This window comes from Misgurnus anguillicaudatus, chromosome 23, assembly GCF_027580225.2.
Source record: "Misgurnus anguillicaudatus chromosome 23, ASM2758022v2, whole genome shotgun sequence".
NCBI lineage: Eukaryota > Metazoa > Chordata > Actinopteri > Cypriniformes > Cobitidae > Misgurnus > Misgurnus anguillicaudatus.
Window position 1 is genome coordinate 25568460 of NC_073359.2, and position 25468 is coordinate 25593927.

General features: G+C 39.1%; 3 protein-coding genes across 4 annotated transcripts; all 3 read left to right on the forward strand.

Annotated features, from left to right (window-relative positions):
• Nucleotides 1-368: 368 nt before the first annotated feature.
• bap1 (BRCA1 associated deubiquitinase 1) lies at nt 369-8939 on the forward strand. Its single transcript, XM_055216767.2, has 17 exons — nt 369-664; nt 929-958; nt 1033-1087; nt 1170-1302; nt 1745-1864; nt 1963-2024; nt 2350-2492; nt 2579-2657; nt 3537-3675; nt 3777-3921; nt 4007-4191; nt 4375-4502; nt 4583-5067; nt 5312-5535; nt 7198-7290; nt 7403-7475; nt 7552-8939. Exons 1-17 carry the CDS (start codon nt 628-630, stop codon nt 7683-7685), a joined length of 2265 nt encoding a protein of 754 aa, XP_055072742.2. The 5' UTR covers nt 369-627; the 3' UTR covers nt 7686-8939.
• Nucleotides 8940-11927: 2988 nt separating this feature from the next.
• Nucleotides 11928-16724, forward strand: shisa10.4 (shisa family member 10, tandem duplicate 4). 2 transcript variants are annotated; one of them, XM_073861640.1, is made up of 5 exons: nt 11928-12304; nt 13046-13229; nt 13458-13621; nt 13713-13892; nt 15986-16724. In XM_073861640.1, exons 1-5 carry the CDS (start codon nt 12241-12243, stop codon nt 16105-16107), a joined length of 714 nt encoding a protein of 237 aa, XP_073717741.1. In that variant the 5' UTR covers nt 11928-12240; the 3' UTR covers nt 16108-16724. The 2 variants fall into 2 exon arrangements, with proteins under 2 accessions (XP_073717741.1, XP_055072744.2); XM_055216769.2 differs by having other exon boundaries at nt 11936-12304; nt 15980-16724.
• A 186-nt stretch (nt 16725-16910) lies between these two features.
• On the forward strand, nt 16911-24808 carry LOC129452744 (protein shisa-4). Its single transcript, XM_073861641.1, has 5 exons — nt 16911-17589; nt 19996-20158; nt 20804-20928; nt 23281-23466; nt 23668-24808. The coding sequence occupies exons 1-5, from the start codon at nt 17529-17531 to the stop codon at nt 23799-23801; spliced, it is 669 nt and encodes a 222-aa protein (XP_073717742.1). The 5' UTR covers nt 16911-17528; the 3' UTR covers nt 23802-24808.
• The last annotated feature ends 660 nt before the right edge of the window (nt 24809-25468 follow it).

The following is a 25468-nucleotide window of genomic DNA, read 5'->3' on the forward strand; positions in this document are numbered from 1 at the left end:
TTCTCATCCTAATGTTGATCTAAACCTGTATGAATTTATTTTTTTCTGATGAACACAAAAGAAGATATTTTGACAAATGATGGTAAGCATACAGCTGATTTAACCATTTCCAGAGTAGGAAAAACAAATACGATGAAATTCAATGGGTACTGTCAACTGTGTGCTTAATACAATTTATTAAAATATCTTCTTCATCATTTATTACAATATGTCCATATTTGTTTTCCTACTATGGAAATTACAATCAGCTGTGTGCTTACCGTCATTTATCAAAATATCTTCTTTTGTGTTCATCAGAAAAAAAAATTCATAAAGGTTTATAACAACATGAGGATGAGAAAATTATGACAGAATTTTCATTTTTGGGTGAACTAACGTTACCCCTTTAACGGGATTTCCATCGTAGACTGCGGCGCCACCGCGCGCTTCTTCGTTGTATTACATAACGCCTTATGTCGCAATGTAAATGACGTAATCACCCGGCGACTTCCCTGCTCTTTATTGTGTTTACTAGCCGTCCACATCGTCCAAAGATGCCTCGAATATGTGCTAACAAATAATCTGTACGCATTTTTGTAACGTTATGGATTGGTGGATGAATTAGCGTCGACTCTGATATCTGCAAAAATGAACAAAGGTTGGCTGGAGTTAGAAAGCGACCCGGGTGAGTGTGTAAATAAAGTCTGGGTGCATCAGACTTTATTACATTTATTATTCATCAAATAACTCACTAGGTAGCACAACAGTCGAAAACATTATTATATGCAATATTGTCATTTCATATTATATGTCTATCGTATAGAGTTGAATTGAATTGGTGGATAGTCTGTTTATATAAAAATACGATCCAACAGTCTTATTATTTTAGAACAATATATTTATTTATAATAGCTTACAGTTTTTAATGTATTTCTTCTTTTTTTTTCAGGGTTATTCACGCTCTTGGTGGAGGATTTTGGTGAGTTGGTTGTCATAATGCACGTGATATATGCATCGTGCTTTTGTTATGTAAATGCTAATGTTTGTACACAGGTGTGAAGGGTGTTCAGGTGGAGGAGATCTATGACCTACAGAGCAAATGTCATAGGTGAACTTACATCATTGTACACAGTTGAGCGCTTTCCCTTTGTCTCCTGCTGTACGTCTGATGCTATATTGTTTCTTCTCAGTCCCGTGTACGGCTTCATCTTCCTCTTCAAATGGATCGAAGAGCGAAGATCTCGGCGCAAAGTCTCCACGCTGGTGGACGAAACCTCTGTTATCGATGATGAGATTGTTAATGACATGTTTTTTGCACACCAAGTGAGTCCTGTTTGTTTAATTGATAATTTATTAAGATCCCCTTCTGACATCACAAGGGGAGCCAAATTTCAATTACCTATTTTTTCACATGCTTGCAGAGAATGGTTTAGGTTACTGGGTTGATCTTTTTCACATTTTCTAGGTTGATAGAAGCACCGGGGACCCAACCATAGCATATAAACAAAAAATCAGATTTTCATGATATGTCCCCTTTAAGTAATAAAAAATAATAACGCTTTATTTATTAGGCTTATTTACACAGAATTTATGATAAATTACATATTTTATCAAATGTCAAAACAAGATGTCATAGGACTAGCTTCACTTTCAACCGACTGGTCAAACGACTGGCATCAGGGTGATTTTTGGTGATTGTATAATGTCAGTTCCTTTCTGGTTTAGTGTATTTATTAAATGAATGTTTTTACTTTTTTCTGTGTAGTTGATCCCAAACTCGTGTGCTACTCACGCCCTGCTCAGTGTGCTTCTGAACTGCAGTGGTGTGGAGTTGGGAACCACTTTGAGTCGGATGAAAGCTTTCACCAAAGGCTTCAGTCCTGAGGTCAGTTATACAGATAGAGAGAGTCAAACACAGTTTCTTCCCTCACTGTATACAGTACAACTTTTCCCATGTGTTAAAATTCTTATTTTTATTTTCAGAGTAAAGGTTACGCCATTGGAAACGCTCCTGAACTAGCGAAAGCTCACAACAGCCATGCAAGGTAGCATCAAGTCTAAATGCATCAATGTTAAGCAATAATTTATAAAAGCTATCATTTGGTCGTACAGAAATGATCACTGTTATGATGCGTTCCTGTATAACTCATTAAAAAAAGCATTAGTGCATTAGCACCGCAATAAGTCAAGGGTTCGAATCCAGGGAACACACTTACTGATAAAAAATTGTCCTTATAATGTCCTAATACCTAAAGTTGCTTTGGATAAAAGTGTCTGATAATGTGTATAATTGTTAATGCAATAAATAATTTTTATAAAAGTGTATAAAATGTTAATGCAATGATTTACGGATTTTTTACTTCCATGAAGACCGGAGCCTCGTCACCTGCCAGAGAAACAGAACGGCATCAGCGCCGTCCGCACAATGGAGGCGTTTCACTTTGTCAGTTACGTGCCGATCAAAGACCGACTGTTTGAGCTGGATGGACTAAAAGCATACCCCATCGACCATGGTAAGATTTTAATATTACAGAAAGATGAATTTACTGACCGTCAGGTAGAGAACTGGACTTTATCGCTTTCTCTTTCACTCGCTCAGGGCCGTGGGGAGAAGATGAGGAGTGGACGGATAAAGCCAGACGAGTCATCATGGAGAGGATAGGACTTGCGACAGCAGGGTAAGACAAAGTGTAAATATACATTGGTGCATACATGTTAAAATGATTAAATGCAATTTGTTACCATTTAGTAATTATAAAAAAAATTATTGGTTAAAGGTGCAGTGTGTTAGTTTTAGGAGGATCCCTTTTGACTGAAATGCAATATAATTTAAATAACTATATTATCAGTGGCGTATAAAGACCTTACATGATTAACTGTATTGTTTTTATTACCTTAAAATTTAGCCGTTTTTATCTATATACACCGCGGATCTCCTTAAATGGAAGTCACACTGCAAAAAATGATTTTCAAGAAAATGTCTTGTTTTCAGTAAAAATATCTAAAATTTCTTAAATTAAGATATATTTTCTTGATGAGCAAAACGACCCAAGAAAATAAGTCTAGTTTTTAGAACAAAAAAATTTAAGTGATTTTGTGCATTAAACAAGCAAAACAATCTGCCAATGGGGTAAGCAAATTTTTCTTGAATTTAGTGTTTAAGAAAAATGTTCAATATTTTTTTGCTTACCCCATTGGCAGATTTTTTTTGCTTGTTTTATGCACAAAATCACTTAAATTTGCAGTGCACTGTCATGTTTCTACAGTAGCCCCAAACGGACAAACTTATCTATAAAGCACATTTTATGACTATATTGTCTCCGACAACAACATGTTTGTCTTGTGGTGGCTACCGTTGCTTCTCTATGCGTTTCGAAACGGAAGGGTGAGCTGTGGACTGAGCCGTTGGTTGCAATTCGCAATCTCACCACTAGATGCTGCTAAAAATCTACACACAGCACCTTTAAATTGATATGATACAAAGTAACATTTTTAAAGTCGTATCTATTTTAGGTATCGAATTAAAAATACAGATATTTGTCTCCTCATCCTCTCAGAGAGCCGTACCACGACATCCGGTTCAATCTGATGGCGGTGGTTCCCGACCGCAGAATAAAATACGAATCCAAGCTGGACGTCCTGAAACGAAACAGGCAGATTATACTAGAAGGTCTCCAGCAGGTTAGAGACAAGAAAGTGAGTGTGAGCTTATATTTCTCTCTAAATAACATCTTAAATGTTTCCTATGTGTTGCGAGTTACAATACGGTGTTCTTCTGCGCCCATGTAAAAAAACAGGTGATACGGGTGTCCCAACAGGAGTCAGGCCAAGATCGTAAACAGCAAGACTCCTCCTCTTCTGAAGACACGTCCCCCGCTGTGAAAAAGGAGGAGGGGTCTGATGCACAGACAGCGTTGGTTACGGAGCAGGCTCCGCCCACAGGTATTTAAATACGCCAGAAAAGCTATTAACAAAAAGAAAAGTGTTGTCACATTAAATGTTGATTTACATGATATGTACTTTTTAGAAACTCAGGAAGGTGCCGCTGTACCAAGCCCTGCTAGCAAAGGCAAAACCATGGCTAAACCCCCTGCCCCGCCCACAGGGGGCGCTCCACCGCAAGCCCCTCTGCCTGTTGCCAGCCCCAACCCCATCGTCCAGCGTCTGCCAGCCTTTTTAGACAACCACAACTATGCCAAGTCTCCTATGCAGGTAAGATGGAAACTTTGTGAAGGTGCGAAACACCAAAATCAAGTGGAGGTTTGATGCCTCAATAAGTGTTGTTTTTATGTCCCCAATATTACAATGACAAACTAGTATTTATAACTCTACAGTTAAAAGGTGTGTGGGTATCATCTTGATTTAGTGGTTTCTTTATTATTTGTTGGTTAACAGGAAGAGGAGGACCTGGCTGCTGGTGTTGGCCGCCCACGTGTCTCCGGCCCTCCTCAGCCCACATATTCAGATGATGATGACTATGATGATGAAGAAGAGGAGTGCAGCACTACAGGTGCTTCCAGCAGGTGTGTCAACTTGTTTCTTACTAGCTAGAATCATCCATGCTCATGTATGTGGGTCTTCATGCGTTGTATATGTCCGTCAGGTTCCGGCGCAAGACGAGTCTCCGCCCTCGAGCCGTGGGCCGAGGCGGGGTGAGCGGGGTTACCGCCATGGAGGGTCAGCTGGCGCTCAGCGTTTTAGCTGAAAAACTGAAGAAGGAAGCTCAGAGGAAGGACGCCAGCGGGTCTGCGACTCTGAACGTGCGCACCGAGGGTCGGACGGGCGGGATCAGCATCACCTCCGCCTGCCAGCCATCGCCCACGCCCAGTAACGAAAGCACAGACACGGCATCGGAGATCGGCAGCGCGTTCAACTCGCCGTTACGCTCGCCTGCCCGTTCGCAGGCCGCCACGCGTCCCTCCAGCCCCGTGGCGTCCCACCTCAGTCGCGTACTGTTTGGGGAGGATGAGGGGCTGCTGAGGTTAGATGCGCGACACAACCGTGCCGTTCGAGACTTGGGGGCGATAGTGAGCTCTACGCTTCTGCATCTCCTGGAGGATAGACTTGTATACGCTCTGCCTCCTACAGGTACACACACATATATGCATTTACAAAATGTAAATAATGTTCCTCTAGTTCAAATGTTTGATTTTGGTTGCAATTCACACCGCTAGATGCTGCTAAATATCCCACATTGCACCTTTTTAACGCTGGGCGTTTTGAAAGCTTTTAAACATCAAATCAAAATGTTTGTTTTGTAATATGAAATCAAAATCGAATAATTTCAGTCTCTTGAAATTCTTATGAGATATTGGTTGATGTTAACCCACAGAAACGTTGGAAGGGTTAAAAAAAGAGGACGGTGTGGTGGAGAAAACTGAGAAGGAGGAGGCGACGGCTGCAACAGAAGGGGAGGAGGAGGTAAAAGAGGGACCATCGGTGGAGGTGAAGCAGGAGGACATTAAAGAATCCGCAGACGACAAACCCGACAAAGAAAAGTCGTCCGTTGACCCGGAGACCAACAGCAAACCTGCTGGAGAAAAATACACACCAAAAGTAAGACCCTAGTAAGATCACAAGCTGTGTTTCCATTAACCTTCAAATTGCGCAAATTGAAATAGCGAATTGAAAATGTGCTCAATGGAAACACGGCGATTTCACCCATGTATCGGCAAAAGGTTTTTACGCTCGGGTGTAGTGGTTTTTCACGCAATTCGAAAAAAATTATAATCGCAAAACTGCAATGGAAATGCGATTCCACCCACTAACCCCCCCACACACACACATTTACAATTGTGTGTAAAATTATTCTTTTTTTTTAAATATGGTGCTTGCTTGAAGAAATTTTGGTAACATTATATTTTTTTGTGTCTTTGGTTCACAAGTTACATTTACTTACTATAGTAATAACGTTTAATTATGCATAATTACATGCAACTAACCCTAACCCTATAGTAAGTAAATACTTGAAATTACTTCGTATTTAATTATATAATTACACTGTAACACAGACACTGTAAAATAAAGTTTGACCGACTTTTTTATTTTAGAACATTGTATACTATGATGTCATTTTACAATAGTTAACGCTAAAGTTTTGCGCAAAAATGCAATGGAAATATTTTTTTTCGCATTTACAAGTCACCTGACGTACGTGTAAGTCACATGATCATTCTTTAAATATGGCGCTTGGTTGAAGACTTTTTTTTCATTTTAGAACAAGTAAATTGTATACTATGATGTCATTTCGCAAAAGTTAACGCTAAAGTTTTGCGCAAAACTGCAATGGAAATGTTTTTTTTGCATTTACAAGTCACCTGATGTGCGTTAAAGTCACATGATAATTCTTTAAATATGGTGCTTGGTTGAAGACTTTTTTTATTTTAGAACAAGAACATTGTATACTATGATGTTAGGTTTGTAAAGGACAAGACAGAATAGGTGTGTTCGACTTAACGTGGCGTTACAAGAACCGACAAGCGCATAACATCAAAATACAGCAAGAGCGATTAGGGAGTTAACTGCTCTGCATGTTTTCGAGTCGCTCTCGCAGTATTTTGATGTCATTCGCATGTCGGTCTGTGCGTTGCTGTATGAAGTCAACACCCGTCACATTTCCATCATCATGGTTTTTAAAAGACTTATCGCAAAACAAAATTACATTTTAGTCGCATAACATCGGTTAATGGAGACTGTCGTTTCGCAGTAGTTTTTTTATCGCTAAAGTTTTGCGCAAAACTGCAATTACATTTTTTTTTCACAATTAATTTTAGAACCAGAACACTGTATACTTTGATGTTAGGTTTGTGGAGGACAAGACAGAACAGGTGTGTTCGACTTTACAAGAACCGACAAGTGCATGAGTTAACTGCTCTGTATGCTTTCGATTCGCTCTCACAGTATTTTTATGTCATTCGCATGTCGGTCTGCGTGTTGCCGTATGAAGTCAACACCCGTCACACACCCATTACCATGGTTTTTGGAATGACTTATCGCGAAACAAAATTAAGTTTTAGTCGCATCACATATTTTTTAATGGAAACGGCGTCATTTCGCAATCATTTTTAATGCTAAACTTTTGCGCAAATCTTTAATAGAAACGTAGCTAGTGTGAGCCACGTTAACAATCACGTACAATGCGGCACTCACATTTTCTTCATAATATGTAAAAATTTTGATTTTTATGCTTTCTCTCTAATGAAGGTCTCTGTTTTATAGGAGTTACTGGCCTTGCTGAAGTATGTGGAAGCAGACATCGGCAATTATGAAGTGTGTTTAAAAGAGGAAGTGGAGAAAAGAAAGAAGTACAAGGTAAGTGGTTTCCACTTCCTCTGGAAACGGTGTGCGATTCAAGATCATATAATGATGGATAAATATGATTTGTAGCAAAAATATAGTGACGCTGTTGTCCTTTTCCCATCAGATCGATGACCAGAGAAGAACTCACAACTACGATGAGTTTATTTGCACCTTTATCTCAATGCTGGCGCAAGAAGGTACAAATCATCTTGATGTATCATTTGTCCAAATCTGTTCAAAATCCAATCTGATTATTTTCTGCTGTTTTTTTAGGTATGTTAGCAAGTCTGGTGGAGCAGAACATCTCCGTACGTCGCAGACAGGGCGTGAGCATCGGCCGACTCCACAAACAACGCAAACCTGATCGACGGAAACGCTCGCGGCCGTACAAAGCAAAGCGCCAATGAAAGCTTGAGAAGATATAAACGGTGTCCAACCCCTCCTGTAAATATTGAACAATTGCCGAAACATCATTCAGAGGTTCTTCTGAAGACTGAAACTATACCGAGACACCTCATTAACAGTGTTAGCAATGATACTTGTGAAAATATTATTCTTCAAATTTGGTTGTTTGACATCATCCGCCCATTAACATGCAAAAAAAAATACAAATGCTGGCGATACTCAAGAGATGTTATGACCGTTCATCTTGACATTTCTGTGGTCTGTTCGCATTGAACCGCACCCCTCATTGCCAAATACAAATATCTTGTACTGTATCAAACTAATTGTAAACCAGCAATCATGTGGGCATCCCACTGGGAAAATTAAATCCCCATCCATGGGTGCTTGGATTGAGTGCTGGACTTATTCGTGGTCTGGAGCTGTAAGAAATTTACAGCAAGGACTACCAGAGCATTCGATCTTCAGTAGTCCAGATTTACGATCTCAGTACTGTGTATTATGCTGTGTGCTTGTGATGAAACTAAATGGACCAATTGCCAATCAGAACCGTTGCTTTTTGTAGTGAAAATGCAGTTTTGCGGTCATCTGTTCTTTTCATATATGTTTGTATACAAAAACAAGCTGTGGTTGATACTGATACTTTAAGATGTTTTAAGATTGTTAACCTTACCTACTGAAAATACAGCTAAAACCAGCATACAATCTTGGGTTGGTCTCCTAGCCTGGTTTTAGCTGGTGTAGCAGGCTGGTTTTCGAGGGTTTTTAGCTGGCTGAAAGACCATCTGACCCACCAGCTAAAACCAGCTTGATCAGGTTAGAAGCTTTCCTAAGCTGGTCCTTCCAGTCTGGCAAAGCTGGTGGGTCAGCTGGTTTTCCAGCCTGACCAGTTAATAAGTGTCTCTCAAAACCCCTCTAAAACCAAGCTGGGTAAGATCCGGCTTATGCTGTTTTTAGCTGTTTTTTCAGCAGGGTTGAGTTGGAGAATGATTTTGTATCGGTTTATTTTAAACAATGCATCATGTTCATTATATATGTCAGAAACCAGACTGATGTAAGTTAAGTGATTTAAGAAAAAAAATGTTTTGTTTAGTTCACTCTAACCATTCTGGAGATTTGAGTGCTTGTTTTGTGGCTAAGGAGTATTTTTTGTCTCAGATATCGTCGATCTGTCTTGTACATATGTATTTGTGTATCATCTGATGTCTTAAACAGGACCGTCAGATCTAGACAATAAAATAATACTTTTCCAATTTCAACATGTTTGCTTTCATAAAGTTTTTTATTCCATCTGTCTACTAATCTGCTCTCGTTGGATGTGTTCGAAACAACCTGATGTCACAAGCCGTACGAACTGCGCATTGCCGCGTGAAATCAAAAAGCGCCTATAATAGGCTTGTTTGAAATGAGCAAATTCTGCGCAGAATCGATCGCCGCGAGATGCATGCCGGTTAGAAAAGTGTCCGAGTTACGTCCGACTTGCCCAGCTTTCAAGTTCGTTTTTATGACCTTCCCTCGCTAACTTCCCTCAGTCTCGTTCACTCGGATGTACGTCATTGATTACGTTGTACGAGTGCCCACTATTGCTGGAACACTTGAAGTAGGCTTAAATGGATCCCCCTAAGCCCTTGATCACACGGAAAGTGGAGATTGCTCCCTCCATCGTTTGAACTGTGCAAAGCACGAGCTGCTGAAGAGACGTCACAGTCGTGTTGCATTATGGTATATGGAGCTGCCTGAAGTGTACATATGAAGTATGGGAGCGAGGGTCCTGCTGTTTCTTAATGTCAAAGGAAGGATCCTCGGAAGCAAGAATTTCGAGGATGCTACGTCATCAACATCCGTCAAATGTTTTAATGTCGAGGATCCCCGTAATTGCAACCTTCGTTCGAAAAATATCCCATATACAGGAAAAGGATGCACATCACCCACACTCTCAAATCACCCACAATCCCATGCGCGCAGCGCCGAAAGCACACTTTTTTACTGATGTAATGGCGTGCACTTGCTAGGCTGTTCCATTTATGTGTTCTCCAAATTCTAAAGAGGAGCCTCGCCTAGCCTCAGAAGGAAGTGGCTGATTCTCAATGTCAAGGATACTTCCTTGGGAGGACTGGTCTTTCCAAGTCACTTCCTTCAGAGGCCAGGCGAGGTGCCTCTTTAGTATTTGGAGAACACGTAAATGGAACAGGCTAGCAAGTGCTCGTCATTGCATCATTACGTCAGTAAAAAGGTGTGCTTTCGGCGCTGCGCGCATAGGATTGTGGGTGATTTAAGAGCCAGTAGGGCCCTGTCCCAAATGGCACACTCCGGACTTGTGGTCCTCCCTAGATTCCACACATTTTGATGACATCATGTAGTGCAGACTTTAGGGACCCTTGATGTGAGTCCACTTGGGTGCACCGGAGTCATTTTTTTGGACAGACTCGAGCGTCACGTAACGCCAGAAATACAAAGAGAAGTTGCCCGTCAATGTGAACTCCTCCCTTCCATCGTCTGATTGGTCTGATTACTTTTTCGCAAGGACTTGTGGGTTGGTAAAGTGCGCCAAGCCTGCTGCAGTGCGGACTTCACTGAAGACCGCATTAAGGGGGCGCTAATGAGCACACTTCGAAGCGCAAAAATGACAGATGGGACACCCTACGGACTCGTAGACTAAGCGAGTACGGACAATTTAAGGCCAAGAGACCGAAAGTCCACATGAAGTGCGCCATTTGGGACAGGGCCAAGACCGCGAAGGATACACATATGCATCCTTTCCTGTATATGGGATATTTTTAGAACGAAGGACTCAGTCCTTGGTTGCAATTCCGAGGATCCTCAACATTGGAACAATACTTCGACAGATTTCGAAGACGTAGCATTCTCGAAATTGTGGCTTCCGAGGAGTCTTCCTTGACATTGAAAAACAGCCACTGACTTGGAAAGACCAGTCCTGCCAAGGAAGTATCCTTGACATTGAGAAACAGCCAGCTATTGAGCAAACAGGTCTGGAGAACAATTGCATGATCGGTCCCTTCTTAAGAATGTCTGGATACGGATACATAAATAATCATGCTTAGGCAGTTGTATGGTGCAAACGAGGAAGGGGAGATTGGAACAGGAAGTCTGGTCGAACTTCATGGCCTCGACTGATCAGCCCATGTCGAGCTTTTGTGCATAGCCAAATGTCACAACTCAATCTCAACTTAGTAAATACAAGACAAATGAACGTTATCATTGCTTCATTAATCATACGACGATAACAATAAAGTATTTACAAGGTTCTATGAAAGGATATCAAATATATAAATGTGAGATGTGGGGGAACAACATTTAAATTCTAATATGACATTTATTTTTAATGAATTCCTTTAAACTTATGTATTGGTGTTACTTATTTGTACTGTGAGCTGTTTATATTTCACACAGAAACAAATTTGTATAGAGGGTATGCATTGACGTCACTTTTCCACGTGAACTCGCCCTGTTGAGTGCGTTGAGTGGCAAACGTTCAACAAAATGGCTGGTTTTCATAGCGGGTGCTGCAAAATACCAGTAAAACTGAATATTATCAGCTTAAAATGAATTTAGTTGGACTTGATAGCAGAGGTAGACTACACTTAGTTACATTAGTTACATTTTCCAAGCATCTGTGCCCTATTAGGTTGTTTGTATTGGGAAAAATGTTACTTCACATTCTAAAGCATAGAATCATACTGTGTATTCTTTAATATCGCATATTACAATTTATTTAATACCTAATTAAATTAAAATTGTGTACTTTTACTTGAGTATTAAATGTGAAACAAACACGTGTATTTATGAAATGTAACTGTTAATAGAATAAAAATTATGATAATATGCTTTGGAATGTGTTTTCCAAAGAAAAACACGGATAAAATACAAATACTTGGAAAATACGTTTAAGTAGAAAGTAAAACCTCTGCTTGATAGCAACTGGTCAACCCACCTGTGGTCTGTGGACGAATGAACGATCAATTTACTTGTCTTTTCGGTGTTTTTTGGCAGTCTGTAAAACAATAGCTCCTAATTCTTGTTAATCTAGTACAGTCTATCTCACATCAGCTTTTTTCCATTTCGACGCGTTTTCACCGTGTTTTCGCCGATGTCACGCTTTACTCAAAGCTGCCGCTCTGTCTTTTGCCACTCAGTGGGCGTAACCGCAGTCCCTCTCGCCGACGGTGACGTCATGTGCATACCCTCTTCCTCTGGACTTTGATTGCATCCCAACATTTACTAAGTAGCCTTTTCAAGTAATGAACAGTTCACCTTTGTTGATTCTCCTTATAAACATCTTAATGTAGCCTAAATGCATTTTGTTGGCATTTCAGTTGCATCTATTTAATCAGCGATAAAATTTGCGAACGCGATCTCTTTCGTTGCTGAGTTTTCAGTCCACAACACAGCGAAATTCAGGAATTCAGATTCAGGAAAGCTTGCCTGCACTTTTTTCACTCCTCCCCTCACTGCAGCCGTCTGCTCTCTTCTAAATTGCAGGCAAGCTGCATCTCAAACAAGCCTTATAACAGTTGAGTTGAATCCACCCGGGATCGCGACATGTTATCCTCGAGTTCAACGGCATTCCCGCTTCTGTTCGCGGCGTTATTCGCCAAGACAGTCGGTAAGTAAAAAAAAAGTTTAAAAGTTCGCATTTGTTTCTCGAGAAGTTGAAACGAATTTGAAATGAAATTAATTTGTTTAACTTTATTTCCACTAAAATAGATTTAGATTTAATTGGAATTTTTTATAAGTTTTTTTTACTTTGTTTTGCCAGCTTTGAGCACATGTCTTCCACGTGTCCACAGCTGATTTTGTTTTACCAAAATTACTTTAAATCTTAATGTTGTTGTAGTTAAATAATCCTTAATTCAACTCTATGCCTAAATAAAGCATTTTAGATGCTCTTATCCCTACTGAAAAATCCAGCATAATGTGGTAGCTGGTTTTAGCTGGTCTAAGCTGATCCTCCCAGCCTGGCAAAGTTGGTGGGTCAACTGGTCTTGCAACCTGATCAGCTAAGTCCAGCTAGACCATCTTAAAAAGTGAACAAAACACAGCTAGACCAGCTTGCTCTCAGCTAAAACCAAGCTGGGAGACCAGCTCACCAGCTTATGCTGGTCTTAGCTGGACTTTTCAGTAGGGATGGGTGGGTTTTCGTCATTATTTGGTCTGAATCAATTTAAATAAAAAAATAAAAAAAAACTTGTTTAAAATAATATTTTGGCACCATTATATTTTTGTTCACAAAACAAATTTTAAACATTTGTTTATATGCATATATTTTTAATATCATAAGGAAAACCTTTGTAAAGATTCAACATAATAATAATAATAAAATGACTAAATCTTTTGTTTTATTTAGCTCATTCGGATTGTACCTACTTCACAACCAGCAGCGGTGAATTCAAGCACACTGTGATCTGTAATTTAACCGAAATTTGGTATCGGTTGAAAGGAGCGTTTTGCTGTGGGACCTGCGACAACCGCTACTGCTGCACCGATCCGCAAAAAAGATTAACCGATGTCCAACAAAATGACTGTGATTTGTAAGGATTTATATAAAAATTTTCTGTCACTATTCTGAAATGTTTAATAAAGCTGCATTTGTTAAAATCCACGTTTTTTGTAGTAGACCGTGTTCCGATATCTTGCTCGCCTTGCCTACGTTTTAAAGTCAATGTTAATTTAACCTTCTTCCATTTATAGTTTTGTACTGGACCACTTAATGATCCCACATGACTTTTTTTTAATATTTTCCACCATTTCTTTAAAAGTAAAGTATTTAAGGATTTGCTTGAACCTCCACCTGAAACCAATGACGATGGGCTGGTTGCCATCATTGTGATCGTAGTAGGAGCGATTGTCTTCTCCGTTCTGTTCCTCATCTGCTGGGTCTCTCCCAGCTGCTATCTCTATAAGAAGTGCCGAAACCCTAGCCGTAAGTGTCTAGACGTAAACGAATAACAGAACAGACCTTACACTTTGTAAAACCGTTAATTCGTATGTAAACATCTTTGATTTTTACACAGCTGTGATGGAAGTAACTACAGTCGTGACTACCCAACATCTTCCGCAGCCGACTGTCATTATTGGAGGTCGGTATCCACCTTACCAACCACTGACCAATGACCCAGAGAACGAATGTCCGATGGGATCATACGAGGGACAGCCATGTGTACCGGGACTGCCACCACCATATCAGGAGGCTGGTAAGATCCAACTTATCTGATGGGTATTTCTACTAATGATGCGTTTACACCAGCCGCGGTAGAAGCGTAAAGCGCGAGAGATTTCAATGTTAAGTCAATGTGAAGACGCATTGACGCTAGGGGTGTGCATTGGCACTGCCCTCACAATTCGATTCAATTACGATTCACCCGGTAACGATTCGATTCGATTCTACGGTGCATTGCGATCCATCAGAATTCTACTGTACACAACAAGGCAAATTTTTAATCAGTCAAGTAGTAAAGTCAAGTGCAACTATTCTCAACGACAATTATATACCTGAGATGAGAATTTGACACACAGCGTAAGTCTTGTCTAGTTTCCCATTAACTTCATAGAATCCGAAATGTGCCCATATGACCACTTTCCATGGAAAAGGGTGCGTTTTATTTACCCGTCTATTATGGTCATCTCTCTCCTCCTCAAAAAAAAAAAATTCTCTCTCTGCCTCAGCCATCTGGATTGTTGTTGTTATGCCCCCGGAAGTAATTGAAACTTCACAACTTTATTGTCCACTCGAGGCTAGAAAATGAACGGTGACATAATCGCTGAATCATGCATGCGCGCATTGCGATGTATTACCGCATCGATTATTGTTGACACCCCTAGTTGACGCGTGTCTGGAGATCTCGCGGCGCGGATGAGGCGTTTGGCGCGACGCAGTAGACGCAATTTCGCCTCATTCGCGCATCTAGTTCGTCTAGTAAATCCACATTTCACTTTTGAGTCATGTGACGTTTATCGACTGGACCAAATACAAACCGGTAACTCTCTTGATAAATGCACAATTAACATCAGCCATCTTGCAAACAGACAACCGCATAGCACTTGCCCCTCCCACAATAAGCGGATTTCGCCTCTGACGCGCATCAAATGCTTGCTTTTTCCGCGCGTCTACTTCGCATTCAAACTGTTAAAGCGGCAAACTAGCCGCGGTAGGCGCGATTTTGATGCCTCAAACGCGGTTGGTGTAAACTCAGCATTAGATGACCATTAACAATGTTAAGTTACTTTGAAAAATGTTGGGGTTATATTTACACCGTTTTGCAGAATTATATAGCGAAGTCTAAGCGAATAGTCTGTATCTGCAATGACTGTGTCTACTATTAGCGGCTGTTTATACGTCAGTTACATTTTGTGATCCTAAAAAATGCAAACTGTAATGTAAAAATGCGTATGTGCGCAGGCATGTAGTTTCCTTACAAGGTAACATTGCCATCTACTGGCCTGCACACATAATGCAGCATTTTAAGTTTTTTTAATGCTGCGTTTACACCAACTGTGTTTCAGGCTTCGAAATCGCATCTAAGGCGCCTAGTTTGCCGCTTGAACAGTTTGAATGCATTCGCGCGTGTAGAGTGAAGTAGACACGCAGAAAAAGCAAGCATTGGCAGAGGCAAACATCGCTTCTTGTGGGAGGGGCAAGTGCTATGCGGTTGTCTGTTTGCAAGATGACTGATGTTGATTGTGCATTTATCAAGAGAGTTACCAGTTTGTATTTGGTAACCTTACTATAGGGGGTAAATTAACGGCGTGGGTCGAAAAAACGCCACGTGACTCAAAAGTGAAATGTGTATTTACAACTTACCAGGTTGCCAGATGTCCTCACGGACACTCTTCCAAGCGAGGTCCTTTTTATTCCTGTATCTATAGAAATAAGAACTTGTGTTGTATAGCTCTGGGTGACTGCTACGAACAATATCAAGCATTCCTTCAGGTTGAATGAATGACTCTGGGCGGGGCTGCCGCCACAGCAGCAAGCAGGCTACTGATTGGTTAACGCGGTGAGAAGTTCACATTTTTCAACTCGGGCGTCAAACGCAAAATGCACAAAAAATGCACATTCGCGCGTCAACGCGTCTTCACATCAACTTAACATTAAAATCACTCGCGCTTCTCGCCTCTACCGCGGTTGGTGTAAACGCAGCATAACAGTGTTGCCGGGTGTATGTGACAACATAAAACTCAAAGGAATTTTTTCTGTTTACTACACCCTTAGTCTGAAAAATGAAGAGAAAAAAACGTAGAAAGAAATTTAATTGTTTCTATTTTCCTTTGTTTCTGTTAGATCCAGGATATCCTGTACATCCACCTGCTCGGTCAGATTTTGCTCACAATCCCCTCCACACAGATTATACCTCACCACCACCACCACCACCCATCAACCCTGCTTATGTAGAATCAACAAAAAACTAAACCACATCCTTTGTCACCCATCGCTATTGTGGTGTGATATCCTGCAAATGTGTTTTGAGTAATTCTGTTATTGTTCCTTTCTATAGTTTATTCATTTATTTTAGTAAAGTTTCTTATTTCTGTTGTGTTTAACTGCCATTTGTTGTTGCACAAGTGCCAACTTTACACTTTCTTTCACTTTTACCACAAGCTGTATTTTGAGGTCAGTGTGTCTTGTTGTTTTATGTCTTTGTAGCCTAAAAAAAATAACACAATAATTAACCTTATTTGGATAAAATTGCACTTATTTTTGTTTTTAGTATTGCTAAACTGGCCCAGTGTTTTATTTTTTAAAATGTAAAAGACTTTTCATTCACTGTAAAAAAAATGTGTAAGTTTATTCAACTTGAATTTACAATTCATTTCAACTTTCTTGACTAGTCAGGAGTTGCTATAAATGATAAAAATACTTTTGAATTAGCTTAAGTTATTTCAACTTTATAATTCGCTAGTTACGAAAGTTGAAGTTAATTGTAAATTCAAGATGATCCAACTTAAATGTTTAAGTGAAATAGGGTTAGTTTTGTTTTTTGTGTTATTGTGTATTAAACAAAATAAAGCCAACAGTCCTTGAAGTATCTTTAAGTTGTTATTAAATGGACTGATCAAGATGTCATTTTTGAATTTTTTTGTTAGCCTTTTTGGTTCTGGAATTTACACAGAAAAATGTACGAATGTGTAATCGATTTCTTTTTGAGATGTGCACATTAAAGGGGACATATCATGAAAATCTGACTTTTTCCATGTTTAACCTTGGAGAACCAACGGGGTCAAATTTGCCCACTGTTAATTGCTGCTATCCAAAATCTTCTTGTTTAAGTGCTATGATTGGGTCCTCAGTGTTTCTATCAACCTAAAAAATATGAAAAAGTCAACACAGTAACTTAGTTTTGGTAAACCATTTTCTGCAAGCATGTGAAAAAATACGTCATTGAAATTTGGCTCCTCTTGTGATGTCAGAAGGGGATAATGTCGCCCTTTTAATCTGCACTATCCAGCCACAGCACTGCCATTTAGTGCAGAGATCAGCTCATTTGCATTTAAAACATCCAAAAATGGCACATTTTGGCTCAAACTTACAAAGTGGCAATTTAAACATGATATAATAAATTATCTATATGGTATTTTTGAGCTAAAACTTCACATATGCACTCTGGGGACATCAAAGATTTGTTTGACATCTTAAAATTCTTGTAAAATGTCCCGTTTAAAATAAATCACCCTGCATTGATTTTCTTTCGGTTTCATTTTACTGTAACATTCTAAAATTGCGTGTGTCTTTGATTCTTTGTATGCCCTCCCGCCTAAATAAATTCACGAGTCTTCACCAGTGTGTGTCTTTGCAGGGTGGCACCATCAGAAGTTCGTGAAGGAGCTCTGCAATGGCTTCCTGTGTTTTGATTCATCTGCTTTTAACTGTGGTTTTATTCCACATGACAGCTGGTAAGTGAACGTGTTTAAAAACATTAAAATAAATGCTTTAAATTAGTTATCCAATGGACAGAGTACTCGGTTTTAAATGTAACTTTATGTAATGTGTTGTAAAATTTAATTTACAATGTACTGTGACCCACTCATGCTGTTAGAATGCGCACACTCAAATTCTGACATAAATTTACTGGCAAAAATAGCGAAAAAAAATGATGATTTTGGTAAATTTTGAGGTTTTCATATAAATAGGTAGTACATTAAGCTGTTGGTCTTGCGATTCCAAATTTTCACCAATGAATTAAACAACTAAAATTATCTTTATTTGGAGAAATGAGCTAAAGTGCTGAACATGCTTGATGTTAAAAGAGCGAAAAGACAAAAACTGATTGACAGATACATCAGACGTGTGCACTCAGACAGCGGCTAAACCGATATACACCGTTTTAAAAATATCTGACAAGAATTCGTGCAGACATAATCCGCTTTCTGTTGGGAAAAAAATATCTGATGTGTAACATTGCATTATATTCTTGCTATATTCTCCACCGATCACACAACTCACAGTTCAGAATTTTTTTTTTCGAATCAGCAAAAAAAAAAAAGGAATGGGAAAAATCTAATAACAAATCAAGAAATTACAAACATTTATAAAAAAGAACAAAGTTGCACATTAACCCTTACGAAAATTAACCATGGTTTTATTGTGGTAAAAGTGTAGTAACCATGTTTTTTGTTGTATTGATTACTATCGGCAAAACCATGGTTTTACTACACTAACTATGGTTTTTGAAAACCATGGTTGTCAAAACCATGCTTAGTTTGTGGATACCATGGTTTTACTACAGTAACCATGTTTTTTTGGTTTTAACTGTAGTAAAACTATGGTTAATTTTCGTAAGGGTTGTTAATTGAGGTTACTGTCTCTTTAAGACCAAATAAGCACAGACTGGTTTCTGCTTTTAATCTATACACACACTTTAGACATCAACAAATGTTTTTATTAGAAAAAGAATACTTTGTTTGTATGTGCCCTGTCAAGAACAGAAAGATTTTATGTTTGTTTGCTTTTTGAAACGTGTTTCCCGCGCGCGCGCACCCACCCACCCACACATACAGAGGGCGAATTACAAACGGTGCAGCATACAGTCGTCCCACATAAAAACGTTACATTGTTTTTCATTGCTCTATTAGTCAAATGTATTTTAATAAACTACAGTATGAGACACAGTAGCACAACTCTCTAAAGTTTACACATCAAGAGTTCTGAATCTGCTGATTTTTTGAAGGATGATCATGTCTGACTCGAGCTGAACCGGACGCATTCAACCGCACATGGGATTGTGAAAGTAAACGGCACACTTATGCACCTTTTTGCGGTTAAATTGTTTGAAATCAATTGAATGTTAACATTTCCAATCCTTTGAAACAAGTGCAAATGATAAACTTTCCATATTTAAATTTGATTAAATTAAACAAGATCTTAAAAGCGACTGTCTCGATGTCAATCAAACAATAAAAGAAAGAAAAAAGGCTGAACATATATTTTCCTTGTATATATTGGTTTTGACTTTGTGTTCCAAATTGGTTCTAACGCAGTGGTTTTCAAACCTTTTAATGGAAGGGACCCCCACATAGTATAAACCTTTAGTGGGACCCCTGTCCTAAAATATACAGTATGCATATTTCGTATAAAGAACATTTAAAATGTGTTACTAGATATAGTAAATGTGATTATATACAGACTGCAAATTGTTTACAAACTTAAATACTTACACCGTAAACTTTTACAGTTTTGGTTTTGTCTATTCTTGAAATTTTCACCTTAGAAACTTTTTAGGGACCACTTTGCAGACTAAATCAACTTCAGAGTACATGTCATTTTCTGTTAGATTTCAACAAATCATACATCAATTTGACAATTACGCAATAGAAAAAATAACTAATGTTTGAAAATTTGCTCATTTCGACTCAATTTGCCAGGAGGGGTCACATATGTTGGGATGCATAACGATCAATCGCGATCAATCCATAGCAGAACAAAAGCCTTCGTTTACATCATATATGCGTGTGAACCGCGTACAATAACCCTGCATAAATAAACGCATAAACATGCATGTACATATTTAAGAAATGTTTACATGTGTATTTGTATATTTATGTATAATTTATATTATATATAAATATAAATACCTAATATATATAAAAAAATTCCTTAAAATTATACATGCATGTGTGCATATTTATATATACATAATTATTATACACAAATCACACACATATATAATGTAAATAAACGTTTATTCTGCTATAGATTAATCGTGATTAATCGTTATGCATCCGAACTAATTCAAGATTTATGTTCAAACTGTAAATCTTAAAATGTATGATGAATGAAAATATTTTGCTTTTGTATTTTAGCTTCTTGCAAATCTTACGTGAGTAGCAGTGGCGTGTATAAAGACTCTCTTAGCTGCGGTTTCACAGAAACCTGCTGTGGGACCTGTGATTACAGATACTGCTGCTCAGCAGGGAACAATTTTACTGAGGAGGATCAAGATGCCTGCGTTACGTTTGCAAAAAGGTTTATTTCTAAAGTTGTACTTGTGTTGTTCCTGTAGCGCAATATAATCGTAATATAATGTAAGTGAATGGAGCCATCAAACTCCAAAATGAATAAAATACTTTTTTTACTATTAAGGTCTTTTTAATGATGTTGTTAGTTGGGTCAGTTTGAATCTCATGATATGAAAGAATGAGTAATGTAATTCTCAAACATGAGTTTGTCCTCATTATGAAGAATTTTGATTTGAATTCGTTCTAATCACAGTGTTTGTCACATTAACCTCCCTACCACTTCCTATAAAGAAGCTGTACATTCAGCCGCATGTTGCAAAATGCATTGCTTCCACTTCCTGTTGTGCAAGGTAGTCTAGTGAGGTGGTTAATGTAAAGACTGAAGCAGGTGACGTTTTGGGTTGAAACAAACTAAAACATTCACATTTTTAAAGTCAAGTTTTTTTGCTTAGAAACATATTAATAATGATTTGAGTTCCAACTGGCAATGCCAAGGCCATGGGTTCAAATTCCTATGAACATGACTGTATCAAATATATAGATTCTTAAGTCGTTTTGGATAAATGACATGTAAGGGTATGGGTTAAGAAATCAAAATTGGATTTTCAATTGTTTTACTAATAGTTCTTAATATTTCTTATCTCTCCAAAAGCCACGGCAGTAATGATGCTTCCATCGGAATGGTAATAACGCTGGTTGTGATTATCGTCATCGTGGTTCTCATCTGTCGTTGCTGGCGGCGCTGTTGTCTCTACAACCTGTGCAGAAAACCCAGAAGTAAGTTTCTACTCATGCATCTTGAAATGGAGTATGTGCAATTCTATGCAAATCTCAACTTTACCATAAAAATAAACATTTTACCAAAGGTCTTTTGCTTTTTTTTATTTAAAGCAACACCAAAGAGTTTTTTTACCTTAAAATAACGTTTCCAAAAAAGTTTCAGTCGTTCATCCACTCGAAACAGTGTGAACGGCACTTTCACATTCGCTGTGCCGCCCTCTATCGGCCAAAACCGCACTAAAGAAGTTTCCAACCGTCGGGACGCGGTCCTGTAGTTCGGGTGAAAACTACAAAAACTTGCTTTAGGACAGACCTACAATCCAATCAGAGCCAGCTTTGCTGCAGTATGCTAAATTATTTACGACAGTGGTAATGGGCAATTCCGCTTCCAACCTGTTGGGAGAGCAAAGAGCAAAAACTCTTTAGTGTTGCTTTAAGCCAGATTTTCAATAGTCAGATAAGGGCCACTTTCAGAATTGTCAAAGGCATAACGGTCCATATTCCTCATAAATATTTGACTCAAAAATGGGTTTTTAGCAGCATCTAGTGGTGAGATTGCAAATTGCAACCAACACTAATTTCGAAACGCAATGAGAAGTTACGGTAGCTGCCATCATCGTCTGAGACAATGAAGGGACGAAATGCGCTCTGTAGAGCAGTTTGTCTGTTTAATTTATTAGTCACCATTTCTATATCTTTTATTTAAAGGTCCTGTTTTTCCTGTGTTTTTGAAGCCTTGTGTAATAGCCAGTCCTTCCAGAAAAACGCGGCCTTTTTTTTGTGATTGTTGCGGGCAAAAATGCTTGATCTTTCGGCATGTTTTCTTAAAAAATGCGATGGAAAATCTGGGATATTTATACAATTTTATGCAATGAAATTCCGGGAACTTGCAAAAGAATTTATTCACACTGCAAGTCTAGCATGGAAACTATGAACCTATTTTGCCCCTGAAATAGGGAACCAAATCACAGAACGGGGAGGGGGCAGCAAGACGATGACGACATCTATGCGACACACTCAACTTTCTGCTAAGATATATGTGATTTTTGCTACGAAAACATTATGAAACCATGCAAACCCCGCATATTTTGCGCACAGAAATCTGCAATTTATGCTGCGAAATTGCGGTGTATTTGAATAAATGCGGCCACCCGCATAAATATGCAGACTTTGCTGCACATTTTTAAAAAAATGCGATGGAATATGCTGGATATTTATACAATTTTATGCAATGAAATTGCGGGAAACAGCAAAAATTGCGGGAGCTAGCAAAAACTGCGGGAACTAGCAAAAACTGCGGGAACTTGCAAAAAATGTATTCACACTGCAAGTCTAGCATGGAAACTAGGACCCTATTTTGCCCCTGAAATAGGGAACCAATCACAGAACGGGGCGGGGGCAGCAAGACGATGACGACATCTATGCGACACACTCAACTTTCTGCTAAGATATATGTGATTTTTGCTACGAAAATGTGGGGGTTCATGCAAACCCCGCATATTTTGCGCACAGAAATCTGCAATTTATGCTGCGAAAGTGCGTTGTATTTGAATAAATGCGGCCCCCCGCACAAATATGCCGACTTTGGCTGATTATGCGTTAAATCACGCAATCGCATATACGTGTTTTTCTGGAGGGACTGAAGGCTTTCCAATGCCGTTGCCGTTGATGATAGTCCATGCAGACGGATGTAGATGCAAAAAAATGTCTCTCTATTACTTGAGCTCCAATAAACATGGTCGCAAACTTCCTGTGGCCTTTCCTTGTTAACATGTACACACAAAGCCATACCTAATCAACCGCACACAACTAGAATCCCCCTTACGAGCTACTCTGCCGTGCGGTCAAAAACTTTGTGCTTCCCAATCAGCACCACACAGTGGACAAAAACGTCACTATCCCCTAACTGGCTCCTACACCGTGATTGTGTTTACGGTGCGCAATATAACATGTTTCATGTGTAAAAACGTGGTGTTTTTCACAAAGTTTACTTTTCTCTATAGCGCTGTTTTCACTGTCATAAAAACGGGCTGATGTCCCTCCTTCTGATTGTGTAGCTGGTCCAGTGTGTTGTGATTCAACAGCAGCTTAGCTTAGCCAGAGCCGTTTGAGCTTAGCTGGTGACTGACGTATTCCTGTGTGCGGAGGTTAGTCAAAAACTCTTATATTGACGTCATGTATCCCGGAAGTAGAGGGCTGTAGTCCAAACCGGCCGTTCTCTGTTCTTAAATGTTACACTTGAGTTAAATACAACCTGAAGGTTGCTAGCAAGGTATTCTGTACATACAGTATTTAAATACAGTACCAGTACAGTGTTAATCTATTTTTAAACTTTGATCCCTCACACAGCCGTGGTGGTAACGACACCACCAGCAGCAGCAGCAGCAACAACAACAGTCATAAATATGCAAAGCATTGTGCCTGTCGCTCAGTACCCAGCATATCAGCCTGTGTCAACACAGCCAGGTTATGGAGGGCAGCCATATCCGGCACAGCCATGCGCACAAGGACCCCCACCCTCATATCAGACAGCCGGTAAGAATTGCAAATGATCCTGTAAGCTCAATTGGTAGAGCATTTTGTTAGCATTGCAACAGTCATGGGTTCGATCCTCAGGGAACATGCAGACTGAATGCACTGCAAGCTACTTGAATAAGCATTTGCCCAAACTTGATTTGAAGCATACCGTCAGAATCGTTTTAATTGTGTAATGCTAAGGGTTTCTTTTTTTTCTAGCGAGCCCTGGATATCCCGGCAGTCAGGCTGCACATCCACCTACTCAGGCAGGTTTCGCTCCTATGCCCCAGCCAACAGACATCTCGAAAAACCCAGCTTACAACCCCGCCAATATGCAGCCACCACCTACCTAATACTAAACCACAGACGTCTGTCACATCAGTCATTGCTGGGTTTCTAAGAACTACCCACTATCCTGCATCATTTTAAAGTGACGCTCTTAACGTTTTTAACTTTAAACACGTTATTTGTATGGATAACAATTATTTTGTTACTTTTGCTTGCTCTCTCTCTCTCTCTCTCTCTCTTTCAAAATCACCATTTGGCTTGTATTTTTTATTTTTATTAAAAATTGTGTTTTATGCTGCCAAAAGTGTTTAGACTTTGTGCTACCTGCAGTGTATTTTGATTTTAACTTTTTATAATGGAAGTAGTTTTGTGGCATTGCATGTTTGCTTGTGATGTTAACATGATGTCTCACACATAAGTGATGATGAAAGGTAAAGGGTTTTAACTGAATATGTCAGTATTTAAAGGTCCACTGTGTATATTTTTAGCGACATCTAGCAGTGAGATTGTGAATTGCAACCAAGGGCTCACTCCACTCACCCCTCCTGTTTGAAACGATAGTTTTGCCTTTATTAAAGCCTTAGTGCACTTTTTCTGTTTTGCACTTATTTGTTCATCGCATTTTTGTTATATTTTTGGCTAGGACAATTAAGTAGTTTCAATTATTTGCTTTCTTACACCCATGTATGGCATTTTATATAGTTTCCCTAGATATATCAAGGCAAATTAAACGTATTCACTGCTGGATTTTGTTTTTAATTCTTGTATTTTGTTCTATTTTTATTTTAGCTATGCACAGCACTCAAGGTCAAATGTCAAATTCCCTGACTTTTACTGACTAAAAAGTTGAATTTCCATGACCTATGTACAGGATGCCTAGAGCATAGATATGTATAAAGGCTAGATGTGTTACAGCGGAGTCTCTAATGTCATCACCTGGCGGCCATCTTACCACAGGCAGCTCGTTCACTCATAGCATTGAGTTTTAATGGTGCAGGTGCTTTTATTTTTATTTTAGCTATGCACAGCACTCAAGGTCAAATGTCAAATCTTACGTTTAATTTGCCTTGATATATCTAGGGAAGCTGTATGGGATGCCATACATGGGTGTAAGAAAGCAAATAATTGAAACTACTTAATTGTCCTTTTACTTTCTCACTGCTTTTTCTGCTGCCATAAGTGATCTAATTGTGAAGTCTAATTCTACATCCTGCCAGCTAGACCCAATTCCCACTGTTTTGCTTAAGAAGTGTGTTCCTGAGGTTGAACCTTTTATAACACATATAATAAACTGTAGTTTAATATCGGCCATCGTTCCAGCAGAATTAAAAATGGCTGCAGTGACCCCGATTCTCAAAAAACCAGGCCTCGACCATCTAAACATGAACAACTACAGGCCAATCTCAAATTTACCCTTCCTAAGCAAAATTCTGGAAAAAGTTGTGGCTTCACAGTTAAGATCTTATTTAAGCGAAAATGGCCTTTTTGAACCTTTTCAGTCAGGTTTTCGCACTTCACATAGCACAGAAACAGCCCTTCTTCGTGTGACTAATTATATTCTTAGGTCCATGGATTATTCTTCTCGATCTAAGCTCTGCTTTTGATACGGTCTGTCATGAAATACTTATCACCCGCCTTTCTAATATCGGTATCACTGGTTCAGCTCTTCCCTGGCTCATTTCCTATATCAGCGACAGAAAATACTATATCACTATACAAGGGCATAAATCTG

What these genes read in the sequence shown, in the direction of transcription:
- bap1 (XM_055216767.2), top strand. Translation starts at nt 628, where the DNA reads ATGAACAAAGGTTGGCTGGAGTTAGAAAGCGACCCGG. An exon ending in ACATGTTTTTTGCACACCAA is followed by an intron (nt 1,303 to 1,744) that starts GTGAGTCCTGTT and finishes TTTTCTGTGTAG; the next exon opens with TTGATCCCAAACTCGTGTGC. An exon ending in GCTCACAACAGCCATGCAAG is followed by an intron (nt 2,025 to 2,349) that starts GTAGCATCAAGT and finishes ACTTCCATGAAG; the next exon opens with ACCGGAGCCTCGTCACCTGC.
- shisa10.4 (XM_055216769.2), top strand. Translation starts at nt 12,241, where the DNA reads ATGTTATCCTCGAGTTCAACGGCATTCCCGCTTCTGTTCGCGGCGTTA. An exon ending in GTTATTCGCCAAGACAGTCG is followed by an intron (nt 12,305 to 13,045) that starts GTAAGTAAAAAA and finishes TGTTTTATTTAG; the next exon opens with CTCATTCGGATTGTACCTAC. An exon ending in ACCACCATATCAGGAGGCTG is followed by an intron (nt 13,893 to 15,979) that starts GTAAGATCCAAC and finishes TGTTTCTGTTAG; the next exon opens with ATCCAGGATATCCTGTACAT.
- LOC129452744 (XM_073861641.1), top strand. Translation starts at nt 17,529, where the DNA reads ATGGCTTCCTGTGTTTTGATTCATCTGCTTTTAACTGTGGTTTTATTC. An exon ending in TTTATTCCACATGACAGCTG is followed by an intron (nt 17,590 to 19,995) that starts GTAAGTGAACGT and finishes TTTGTATTTTAG; the next exon opens with CTTCTTGCAAATCTTACGTG. An exon ending in TGCGTTACGTTTGCAAAAAG is followed by an intron (nt 20,159 to 20,803) that starts GTTTATTTCTAA and finishes TCTCTCCAAAAG; the next exon opens with CCACGGCAGTAATGATGCTT.